General features: G+C 39.7%; 4 protein-coding genes across 4 annotated transcripts; 2 read left to right on the forward strand and 2 right to left on the reverse strand.

Moving 5' to 3' along the window:
* Nucleotides 1–4,493: 4,493 nt before the first annotated feature.
* Nucleotides 4,494–5,756, forward strand: LOC108124136 (uncharacterized). Its single transcript, XM_017239693.2, has 3 exons — nucleotides 4,494–4,833; nucleotides 4,892–5,056; nucleotides 5,116–5,756. The coding sequence occupies exons 1-3, from the start codon at nucleotides 4,494–4,496 to the stop codon at nucleotides 5,754–5,756; spliced, it is 1,146 nt and encodes a 381-aa protein (XP_017095182.2).
* A 127-nt stretch (nucleotides 5,757–5,883) lies between these two features.
* LOC108124141 (uncharacterized) lies at nucleotides 5,884–6,796 on the forward strand. The gene is made up of 2 exons (XM_017239702.3): nucleotides 5,884–6,044; nucleotides 6,108–6,796. The coding sequence occupies exons 1-2, from the start codon at nucleotides 6,030–6,032 to the stop codon at nucleotides 6,666–6,668; spliced, it is 576 nt and encodes a 191-aa protein (XP_017095191.2). The 5' UTR covers nucleotides 5,884–6,029; the 3' UTR covers nucleotides 6,669–6,796.
* Nucleotides 6,329–8,931, reverse strand: LOC108124135 (mucin-2). The gene is made up of 3 exons (XM_043209753.2): nucleotides 8,697–8,931; nucleotides 8,480–8,638; nucleotides 6,329–8,334 (listed from the first exon to the last, which is right to left on the reverse strand). Exons 1-3 carry the CDS (start codon nucleotides 8,929–8,931, stop codon nucleotides 6,773–6,775), a joined length of 1,956 nt encoding a protein of 651 aa, XP_043065688.1. The 3' UTR covers nucleotides 6,329–6,772.
* Nucleotides 8,932–9,502: 571 nt separating this feature from the next.
* On the reverse strand, nucleotides 9,503–11,706 carry Mur11Da (Mucin related 11Da). The gene is made up of 5 exons (XM_043209754.1): nucleotides 11,475–11,706; nucleotides 10,640–11,418; nucleotides 10,171–10,548; nucleotides 10,001–10,118; nucleotides 9,503–9,786 (listed from the first exon to the last, which is right to left on the reverse strand). Exons 1-5 carry the CDS (start codon nucleotides 11,704–11,706, stop codon nucleotides 9,503–9,505), a joined length of 1,791 nt encoding a protein of 596 aa, XP_043065689.1.
* Nucleotides 11,707–12,102: the final 396 nt, after the last annotated feature.

A 12,102-nucleotide genomic window follows, 5' to 3' on the forward strand; every position in this document is an offset into this window, starting at 1 on the left:
AAAGAAAATTGCAACAACAACAGGCTGTACAGGATACAAGGGTGCTACACAGGGGAGAATATCCACTGGACCAAGGACCAAGGACGAAGGACCCAGGACCCACGACCATGAAAACCAAAATCGTACCCAAGGACCCAATGAACGAACGACCAAGATGAAGTTTTTAGTCTCTGGCCCAAGTTTTGGTGTGAAATTAAAATTGGAATTAAAAGCACAATGAAGCTCAGTCAGAGACAAAGCGAGATGGACTACATTGAAACTGAAAGAGACGGCAAGACAGGGTGGTATGAGGGGTATGAGGGAAAGGAGATGGGCAGATGAATAGCTGGACCTTGTCGGCCTTAGTGCTAAATGATTTATGGCACTTGCCACAGCAGACTACCCACCACCCAGCACCCTACCACGCTCCTTATGCAAATTGTTTTCGAGAATCTGACAAAACGATGAAGTTTTCATTAGGCTGCCATTAGAAAACTTGGTTTTCAAATTATGCCAGCCCGGCAGGCCACTGTCTGTTGCCAGTTTTTCCAAACATTTTCCTGTTTTTCTTTGTTTTCTTTTTGTTGAGTCGGTTTTTTTTTGTTTTTTGACACATCTAAGTCCTGGCAGGAGCTTCGGTCGCCGGGATGATGGATCGCCGGCATGGGAATTTGCCGTTTCATTTGCAAAAATCACTTGAAAATTTAAAATTTTTTTGGCAATTTTGAAAATTGAAAATGTGTATTGAAAAGGGGTTTCTAAAAAAGGGCTTAACAAAAATTTATATTCAAAGAAATACAAAATAAGACAAAAGAGAGTAAAATATCCCATAAGAAATGAGTATATTTTTAAATTCAAGAAACTAAAAATTAAATTAACAAAAATTACAAATTAAATTAGATTTAAACATTTCAAGATTTGATAAAAACCATCACAATATTTCCCACCAAAAATACCTACAAAAATCTAAAACATATAATTTAATAAAAACAAATACCTAATGCCCATTTTATTTACTTTATTTATCAACCAAAACATATTTAAAATTACATTTTCATCACCCACGCACCCACCTAGTTTTTACCGAAAACACACACAAAATATATTGTGTATTTTGTGTATTTTCTTGCCACCTCGACGTTTCCGTCTCTAATTCCCAGCCCTGTTGAAACTAATTTTAAAGTAATTTGTTTTTCCCAAATAGATTGCATATTCCCTTGTCACAAAAAACCGCACATCATAATCATAATCATAATCGTAATCATATTTTTGTGGGATGGCATGGGGGTTCGGTTGGAAGAGCAACCCCCATAAAAAATAAGAGACACCACACACACACACACACAGCGATTGGGTAATCGATCATTAGGATGGGCTGAGGGGGGCAGAGAAGGGGAGCAGGGACACCCTCCTTACCAATTTGTATAAATTATTTAAATATTGATTTATTAGTTGAAAATTTAACATCTAATTTAAGAAGGAGAGAGGCGAACAGATGGTTTTTTTTTTTGGAGGGAAAATTTATGCGGCAAAGCTAACGAATTTATCATTATCCTTGGGCGCATAAATTGAAAAATAAATGGAATATATATATATATTTAACCCGTTGGCTAAAATCTGTATATATATATTCTATATCCCATTGAGCCTGTTTGTTTATTTGTGCGAGTGCCTTTTGCGAGGTCGTAACTCAAAGCCAACTTTGCTCTTTAAGGAGGGTCTGGGTCTGTGGAGCCTGAGGGGTCTGAGGGAGAGGCTGTGCCCCGCCCACAAGAGCCACACACACCAACACCTTTTCAGGAATAATATAAAAACACACACACACACACAGTATGTGGGGGGTGACACATTCAAAGTTTATCCCTGAGCCTGTTTTGCACATTAATTTACTGACCTTTTTGCACTTTTTTTCATAGTTTTTCTGCCACGCCCCCAGAGCTGCTGCTATCTCCTGGATCCTTTTCCTACACTTGGATACTTTTTTCTCATCTCTAAGTATTTTTTATACACTGAAATAAATATTAGAAAATCCTTAAAACAAGTTATTGATTTAATATGTTTCAATTAATTTTAAATACAATAATGTTTCCTACATTATATTGATGGATTTTTACATGAAAAAAATTTGAATAATCTTAAAAACATTTTTATTTAATATTTTAAATTTATTGTTTAATTAAAATATAAATCAAATCATTTGAACTAGACTTTTGTATAACAACCCACTCCATAAAACTGCACTTCACGCGACTAGGCAAGCACAATGCGATATTGCCTAGTCCTGTTGGTTATCCTGGGCCTCCTCGCCACTATATCCTTACAGTTTTTATCTGAGAAGGGAGATGGGAGGGAAGGCTCCTTTTTCCATACCCCCTTTCACTAAAAAACCAAAAAAATACAATATTCAACAGACTGACCAAACCAGCAAGCGGCTGGCAGGGTTCTGGGCATTCGATTTTTGATTCAGGTTTCAGGATTCAGGCAGGACGAGTCTCCACACTCCAACGTATGATGAATGTGTGACACTTTGGCAGCTTGTTTGTTTGTTTATTGTTTGGGCCACACCCCCTTAGCCGCCCTTTTTTGTGTTACTTTGTACGCGACCAGAACAGAAAGTAAGCCCGAGAGTTAAAAAACAAAATAAAGGAAATAAAAACGAATATTGAAGTCTCTTACATTGTTTTTGGTATTCAAGGCTGTAGTTTTAGTTTAAAAAGAGTTTTAAATTATATGAAACTTGAGTTTCGATTTTTAAGACACTTGTGAAACGTTACTTTCTTAATAAATTTATGAAATATATTTTTCACCAAGTACTATTTGATATTTTGAGATTGATGTTCATGTTTTGTAGCCTTTAAGTTCAGTATAATTACTACGAATTCTTTTTAAAAGATCACAACCAAATTTATAGTAATTATTTATTTCAAATATACCAAAAACTTCATAAAACCATCTCAATTGAATCTTCAAACAAAGAAACATTCCCTTTTATCTATATTTTTTATATCTCCCTCATTAACATAATTGTATTGAGAAACCAATTATAATATTATTATAATTTGTCTCTATTTTTATTAAATGAATTATATATATTTTTAAAGAACAAGTAGCTATTATTCTTTATAATTTATGATTCTTTGAATGGAAGAAGCTTTATTGTCTGGGCTTCTTACTTTCGATTTGATTTTGCTTTTTCGTTTCCGTTTCCGTTGTGCAGACACCATTGTTCGATTTCATAAAGCCCACCATTGCCGGGCAGGACCTTTTCGTCCTGTTAGGGAATAAGTAACTTTTGTTTGTTTGCTACACACACACAAACATAAACATAGATATATTTATTTGTCTGCATACATATATTGGTGAAAGCAAGTGAGTGTTTGTAAGGAGAGTTTAATAAATTGTATCTTCTGGTCCTCACACATAAGCATATGCAGATTACTTTGTGGCCAAGGATCCTTGCATGCTTGCTACCACTAAGGACATGCAGCCGATGGGGCCATGAGTCCTCTTCCGTTTTCAATAACGGCAAAGCAATAAACTTGCCTACCTCCCTCCCCCCCCCCCTCACCACAAAAAAAAAATGAAAATAAGTTTTTTCGGTATTTTGGCCGAAGTTCCAAATAACTTTGAACCACATCTGAAAATGTTGAAGAGGATTCCAGCTGGGACAGTTTCTGCTCAAAGGGACTAGCTCTCTGTTTGGTGAAGGTGTGTTTAAGAAATTGTGTTTTATGGAGAAAATAAATATTTTTTATGGAATTTTAAATAATATTTAATTATTTTTAGGTCTTTCTATATATTCTTGTTAACGTATTCTTGTTATTCTATACATCCTTTTCAACACAATCCTCTTGATGATAAAATATTTATAGAAAGTTTTAAGAGTTTATCAGTTTATGTTAGAGATTATTTGTTTATAAAGTTTTAATATTTCAAACAAGTTTTAATAAAGTTCATATCAAAAAGCTTTATTACTAAAAAAAATCAGCCAAGACTATATTTTTAAAGCTTTGGTGCTTTTCTTCCTAATTGGCTTTCTATATTGTCAAGGCTAATAAAAAAATAAGGCTTAAGAGCTTTTATGGGGCTTGGTTCATAAGCTTTTTATGGTTTTGTTAAAATTATTCAAAAATTAAAGGCAAGTCAGCAAATCTGCTTTGGAGAACTGACCTCAAGAAAAGTATCTGACAGATAATCAAGCTCACGTGCTGCTATCCAAGTGAATGACCCATAAGATATTCAATCCAAGAGATAATGAAAAATGTATGAATGAACTAGAAATGAGCAACACCTGTTCTTTTTTCTTTATGAATGCTTTCTTGTATTACTCTCGAAGATAGGGGGCTGTAAAAATGCATTTCACTTCTCGACAGATAGCGACAAGTCAGTGAAAAAATGCGGAGAAGCGTAAAGATAAGCCCATGGATGGAGGGAATATAAAGCAAAGCCAGCGATCTCCAGAGGTCACAAGTCATTTTGCGATGAAATCGAAACCAACCAACAAAGCACTAGCCATGAACTCCATTATCCTGGTGACGGTCTTGAGCATCCTTGAAGGGGTTGTGGGAAAACTCCCCATGTCCCATTCACCGATGCCCGATTGGCGGTACAGTGATCACCACTACACCAGCGCCCAGTATGCCAAGATCCTGGGGGAATCCGGCCTGGAGCAGGACAAGGAGGACAATGGCTTGAATCTGAACGCTCTGCAGATCCAATATGTGGACTATCAACCGCATTGCATGCCCGGCGGCATTCCAGTTTGTGCCACAAATGGCACCGATAACTTTTACTTTGAAAACGAATGCCATTTGGAGGCACACAACTTGAAAATGTTATTCCAACACGGAACTGGTGAGGAATGCTGTTGAAAATATATATATTTAATGTTTAAATATTATATGTTGTGTAGAACTGGAGCCCACGGATCTGGAGAGGTGTACTCCACCCTGTCAGGCCATGAAATGCACGAAAATCAATCGTCCTGTTTGTGCACTGGCAGAAATTATTAACTCGAAACCCCAAACTTTTGTCAATGAATGCGAAATGAAGAGATACGGCTGTGAAAGAAAATTGGGTAAGTATTGTCTTAATAATTTAACTTTTTAATTTAATTATCTTCAATTTACTTTCAAGTCGTGCGTATTCTGCACCAAGGTCCTTGCCAAGTTCCCACCATCAGACCAAGAAAGCCAAAGAATCAGAGACGTAACAAACCTAAACGTCCTGCCAAAAGCCGGAAAGAAGAACCTCAAAAAATATATATACTCCTGGCCACCACCACACCAAAAAGCAAACCTTTCAGAACCCATAGCCCCGCTAGAAGGATCACCACTAGGACGACCAGAACCCCCAGAATCACTACTAGTACCACCACTAGCACCACCACTCCCAGCCCCATGAAATTTCAACAAATAGTGAGCTTGAAACACCCCATGGTCTCCGTTTCCAGGGCAGAAACCGCCTATAATATTTACAACATACCCGATGTGGGTGAGGACTACGAGGAAATAACCGATTCCACTCTGTCCATGTTTGTGCCAGAAGTGGGTCGTGTCACGGCAGGATATAGTAGCACCACCACAAGTACGACTAGTACCACTAGCACCACCACAGAGAATCCTTTAAAATTAACAACCACCAGAGTGCCCAGCTCTACGGAAGAGTATGCAACCACGGAAAAGAGTGACCAAAGCACAACAGAGTTGCCAGAAATAGCATCTACGGTCTATGAAAGCAGCACCGCACAATCAATGGAAAGCACCACAGAAAAATAGAGATTTTTGAAAGGATCACATATAATTTAATATTTATTTTATGCAGGTTTTATTTATTGAAATAAATTATTTGGATTTTAAAGGAAAATGTTACAGTTTGTGGCTAGTAGGCTATCATTGTAGGCCTTGACAAAAGCGTTAAGTATCAGATGTCATTCTTCTATTTTTTTTCATTCAACTTACATCAGTCGATTGAGAAAATATTTCCAAAACAAGAACAAATTGAAAAAATATCTCAACTTTTCATCAAAAAATATATATAAAATTTAAACCATGAAGTCTTTGGAGGTAAGTTCTTCCAACAATTAAAAAGTTAATGTGTATATCTTATGGTTGAAACAAAAACCCTAGATCGTTCTTTTGTGGATTCTTTTGGGCTCGATGACCAAAATGCTCGGGGGAGCAGTAATGACTGGCCCTGAGCCAAAGTCGGTGGCCAATTTCACTTCGGAAGTGGAGAGGGATGTGTGCTTGCCCGAGGAACGATACAAACACACTGGGTTGGAGGCCGATGTGGAGTCGGTGTTGGATATCTTCATCTGGCCCCTAGCGTACTTTTTCAGCTCTGCGCGGAAGGCAGCTGCACGCCGACGCGAAAATATTTCGATTCTCAGAGAGGTCCAAAGTCTAAGCAATCAGTATCGCCGCCGCCAACTTCGTGACCTTCAAGAGGAGAAGGAGGAGGAGGATGAGAAGAGTCCGGCTAAGATAGTCATCCGTTTATTCAACGATTGGAATAATAATCTTTTGGATACTAATGAACTGATCGGCAATCTGACCTTGAATATTCGACCCATACTCCAAGGTCCAGTGGTCAATTTTCCTCGGTTGAACTTGATACCTGAAGACTATATTATGAAGCTACCCCCTCAACGATTCGTGGCCGAAAAAAACATGACTTTTTCTCGTTAATTCAATTGTATTCTCAAAACTAGTAGCATATTAATCTATATAACATTGTTTGCAATTTTCATATTGTTCTTAAAATTGTTAGCTTAAAAATAAAAAAAATCGATTCAGTTCTTCGGGGCTGGACCGTAGCTTTGTGGGCTTTGATTTTCCTCCTTGTCGAAGTCCAAGAAGAGCAGGGACTTGATTCTTTCGGAGGTTCCCAGATTTAGATAGAGGGTTCCGTAGTGGAAGTTTAGAACAGTTCCGTTTTTGGTGATGATTGTGGATTCGTAAGTCTTATGGGTTTCGTTGGTGGGATAGGTCTGATTATACTTTTGGGATTCATAGGTTGGTTTTACGGGTTCCTTATACGATTCGTTGGAAGGATAAGTGGGATTGTAATCCTTGGTTTCGTAGCTTGGTTTTGGGGGTTCCTTGTAGGTCTCATACGTGGGAGAGGATGTGGGTTTCTTTGTGTAGATTACTTCTGTGGTTGTTTCTGTGGTGACTTCCAAACTCTCCTCTTCCTGAACGGCATTAATTTTAATTATATTATTAAGGGGTTCTTCCGCTGCAGGTGTAATTGCTTTTGTAGTTCCTTCTGTAGTTTCTTCTGTAGTTTCTTCTGTTGTTCCTTCTGTTGTTCCTTCTGTTGTTTCTTCATTAGTCTCTTCTGTTGTCTCCTCCGTAGTCTCTTCAGTACTTGTCGTTGGATAATAATCCTTATAAACACTCGAAGTTCCATAGTTTCCATATGACTTGTCTCCATAAGGAGAATAAGAAGGAGTCTGATAACTACCATAACTTGGTGTCTCATAAGCCGCATTGGTCTGATAAGACTTGGAAGAGCGGTACGATGGAGTTTTATAAGCTTTAGTATACTCTGTGGAAGTTACTTTTTCCGTAGAAGATTCTGTGGAAGAATCCGTGGAGGATTCTGTGGAAGAATCCGTGGAGGATTCTGTGGAAGAATCCGTGGAGGATTCTGTAGAAGTTGTCTCTTGAACTGCATTAACTTGAATTAATCCAGCAATATTTTTCTTCTCAGGGGCTATCTCTTCATTAGGTTCTTCAGTGGTGGATTTCTTTGAATCTTCTGTGGTGGTGGCATGTTCATGAGAAGCAGTTGTATAATACTTTTTCAGATATGTAGTGGTAGTCTCAGTGGTTTCCTTGGGACCCTCGGTAGTAGTTGTCGTTTCTATAACTGCATTAATCTTGATGTTTTCTCGGGGATTGGGCCTTGAAGTTGTGGAACTTGTAGATGTTGTAGAAGTTGTTGTAGTTGTAGACGTGGAAGTAGTTGTAGGACTCTCCGTAGTCGTAGTCGTTACCTCCGGAGTCGTAGTTTTAGGGGTTGTGGTTGTTTTATAATAAGTTTGTGGACTAGTCTTGTAGGTAGTTGCTGGCGTGGTATATGAGACTGTAAACTCTGTGGGAAGATTATCCCAGGTTAACTCGTAGGGCAGATAAACAGGACCCTGGTTACGATGCTGAGGACTGCTCAAGGGCTGACGTTGGTAGTGGCCATAGGGATTATAAGGACGTGCAGACCTTGGTGGTCCATAGGGGTTATAGCTGGGCTGATGGTGCATCACATAGGGATTATAGTTATAAGAACGAGCCTGGGATGATCGACTAGCCGGATATCTGCTATCACAGGGACCCTCATGGTGCAGTTCAAAAGCTAATTGAATAAATAAAGTTCTCTAATTATTCGCATTTAAAAACAAAACGTGCTATGGCCAGTTTTCGCAGCTGGCGCATTAGCTTCCAAGCACGATTGCTTAAATTCTGATTAAATATAATATACGTTTTAGCTATTAACTCACCCAGATCGGTTCGGCACTTGACCAGCTGCAGCTCACAACGACTCTTGAAGGTTCTTCTCACATTTCCCAATCTTCCGCAGACGGGGCTTCCGTATTCCTGGCAATTGTCCGGACAGAGTTCTAGGTTCTCACATCGATTGGAATGAATGATGATCCAATCTAAAATAATACACTGTTATTAGAAACTTTTAAGAATATTTCACCATCAAGTACTTACCATTTCCGGTGAGATACTTGAAGCGGGTAACCTCGCAGGGGCTGGGAAAGGTCGAGGGCTCTGATCCGGGGGCAACGGCACACACCACACTCTCGGGACCCGTGGGCGGGCACTGGGAAAACTCGAACTGAGGCTGCGCTTGGTAATACGGCGCCGGATAGTAGGGTACTCCGTAATCCCAGGCATGGACTCCAACGAGGAGAGCGAATTGAAAAACTGAAAACAAGGCTGTCATTTTGCAAACGATTCGAAAGCAACTAATGCCTTGACCTCCAAACAGTCAGGTTTTTATACTATCCTCTTGTCCAGAATCGAGAGTCTATATAATAATGCTCTCATATACTTGCTATGTGTCTACGTGTTCCGGTTCATAATTATTATTATTTATTATTTATAATACTTTCATTCGGTCGTCTCTCCTCGTCACTTCATTATGAAATTTATATTTAAAATAATATTCTGCTATCTCAGGTCTTTTGAGTCATGTGCAATAAAAAAAAGAATTATTAACGTCTGCGAATTTCCAGCTAATAGATGAGTCAGCATAGTTACTTCGCTGGGAATTTCTGAATATTTGTTTTTGGAAATTGTAAGCGAATTCCCCCAATTCCCAGTTCACGTGCTGACTTAAGATCACGTTTCCAATGACATAACCCACCAGACTCGTGGCCAACAAGCTCTCTCACTCGTCTAACTCTTCTCCATTTCATAACAACAATGGAAACGTGATCCATGAGTGTTTGTTTCAATTAATTAAAGAATTGTTTGCAAATTAAGAATTTCTATTTTATTGTCAGTACTGAATATTAATAATAAATGAGCTGGGATTGGGTATAGTCGGTTTGTCCGTACCATTGGTAATATGGTAGTTTTTTGGTGGTCGATGAGGTAGAGGGCGAAGCTGTGGTGGTTGTCAATGTGGTTGAAGGCGTAGCTGTGGTGGTTGTTGGGGGCGTAGCTGTGGTGGTTGTTGGGGGCGTAGCTGTGGTTGTGGTGGTGGTGGTTGTTGAAGTTGTTGTTGTAGTCGAAGCCTCTTCCACAATGGCACCAACGAAAGAGTAGACCACGGAACCTCCGGTGGTGATAAGTACTGTTGTGATGTTTTTGAAATTTGGTTCTCCAGTTGAAGGATCAGTGGCCAAAGCGGCTAAAACAAAACGCAACCTCTTTCCGTTGTCTAGAACTTCTATGACAACATTGTTCTAAAAATATTAAGAGATTTATAAAATAATATATGCAATTAAGATCTTTATAACTGTAAGATTATAACTATGATTATTTTTGAGTTTTTAAGTAATACTTACAGCTGCGGGTGTTGTGGTTGCTTCGGTTGTCGTGGATGTCGTTGAAGGATCCGTTGTTGTCGTAGTTGTGGGTTCTGTTGTCGTGGTTGTGGGTTCTGTTGTTGTAGTGGTTGGTTCTCTTGTAGTTGTTGTTGAAGTTTCAGTAGTTGATGTTGCTAAAGGATCAGTACTTGATGTTGAAGAAGGATCCGTGGTTGTAGTTGTTGAAGGGTCAGTTGTTGTTGTTGAAGGGTCAGCAGTAGTTGTTGAAGGGTCGGTTGTTGTTGTTGAAGGGTCAGCAGTAGTTGTTGAAGGGTCAGTTGTTGTTGTTGAAGGGTCAGCAGTAGTTGTTGAAGGGTCAGTTGTTGTTGTTGAAGGGTCAGCAGTTGTTGTTGAAGGGTCAGCAGTAGTTGTTGAAGGGTCAGTTGTTGTTGTTGAAGGGTCAGCAGTAGTTGTCGTAGTTGCAGGATCTGTAGTGGTTCTTGAAGGATCAGTAGTTGCAGGATCTGCAGATGATGTTGAGGAATCAGAAATTGTTGTTGGATTTTCGCTTGTTGTTGTTGAAGATTCTATAATAGTTGTTGTGGAAGGATCAGCAGTATTTGTGGTTGAAGGATCCGAAGTTGTTGAAGAACTAGTTGTTGTTGAGGGATCAGACACAGTGGTGGTGGAAGGATCAGAGACAGTAGTTGTTGAAGGATCAGATACTGTTGTTGTTGAAGGGTCAGAGACTGTGGTGGTTGAGGGATCATTAGTTGTTGTTGGTAATTCGGTAGAGGTGGTTGTTGTAGACTCAGTAGTGGTTGTTGTGGGCTCTATAGTAGTTGTTGTAGGCTCAGTAGTGGTAGTTGTAGGTCTAGTAGTGGTTGTTGTAGGCTCCGCAGTTGTTGTTGAAGCTTCTGTAGTTGTGGTAGGCTCTGTAGTGGTTGTTGTGGGCTCAGTAGTGGTTGTTGTAGGCTCTGCAGTTGTAGTTGAAGCTTCTGTAGTTGTTGTTAGCTCTGTAGTGGTTGTTGTAGCCTCTGTTGTCGATGTTGGTGCCTGAGTACTAGTAGTCGAAGTCTCATCATAACAGGGTCTGTCTGTGACATCCGGTCGCCTGCTCGGATAATGCCAATACGGAGACCTATAGCTGACAGGAGGTCTCCTCGGTGGAGAAGGCGAGTGAGGCGGCCTAAAATACCAGACCGGAACCGCAGGTACATAATCCACTGCATCTACTTGCGGTGCCTCATAAGAATCCAAAAATGAAGCTGCGGGTATACGCCGAATGTTCTCCGAAGGACAAGGGTTTGGAACATGTGGGAAGGAGTACGTAGAACGGGGATGTTGGGAAGCCAGCAAACCTTTGTAATTACGCCTAGTACTACTGTAAACGTAGCCCCTGTTTCTCTGAGGCAATGGAGATGCATGGCAATAATGATCGTCCATTTGAACGGATTCTAAAAGGTAATATCGTGTAAAAAATTATTATAAATATTTGCTTAGTAATATCTACCTTCTTTGCCAGTAAAAATCATCCGAGAATTGTAGTTATTGAACTCGCAAATACTCTCGAACCAGCGATATCCATAATTGCAAGTGGCACAAACACGCGGACCGCAAGGCGACTGGTTTCTTGTATAGTCCCGATGACGAATATATCCTTCGTAGTCCTCAGTATCCAAGGGACTCTGGGAAAAAGTCAGAACCGAACCGAGCAGCGAAAGGTAGATGAACACTGTCCACATTTTGAATGTTAGCGTATAACTGATGTCATTTTCTCTCCCTTGACCACATATTTATACGTCAAATTTCTTAATTCTTTGATGGGCAGAGCCACAAACCCACAAACACTTGACAAGAACATGGTGTTCCAGACGGCGTCTGTCTATCGGTTACCTACGTGCTCCCATCCACCTTGCATTGTAAGTTAAAAAGCTAAAGTCTCAAACAGTTTCAGATTCGGATACACTGACTCCGTGGCTGCCCAAGATATTGTCTCAAACTTTGGTATTTGAGTCCCCACAAAGCTAGAGAAAAGAAAACCAACAGAAAAGTTCTTTACGCAATCTGAAGTTCATATTCGTAATACTGCTTTCAGCGATGCTTGTTCTACGACTGCTTGTCGGGAAAGCTTTTGGTGC

Source organism: Drosophila bipectinata, chromosome XL (genome assembly GCF_030179905.1).
Source record: "Drosophila bipectinata strain 14024-0381.07 chromosome XL, DbipHiC1v2, whole genome shotgun sequence".
Taxonomy (NCBI): domain Eukaryota; kingdom Metazoa; phylum Arthropoda; class Insecta; order Diptera; family Drosophilidae; genus Drosophila; species Drosophila bipectinata.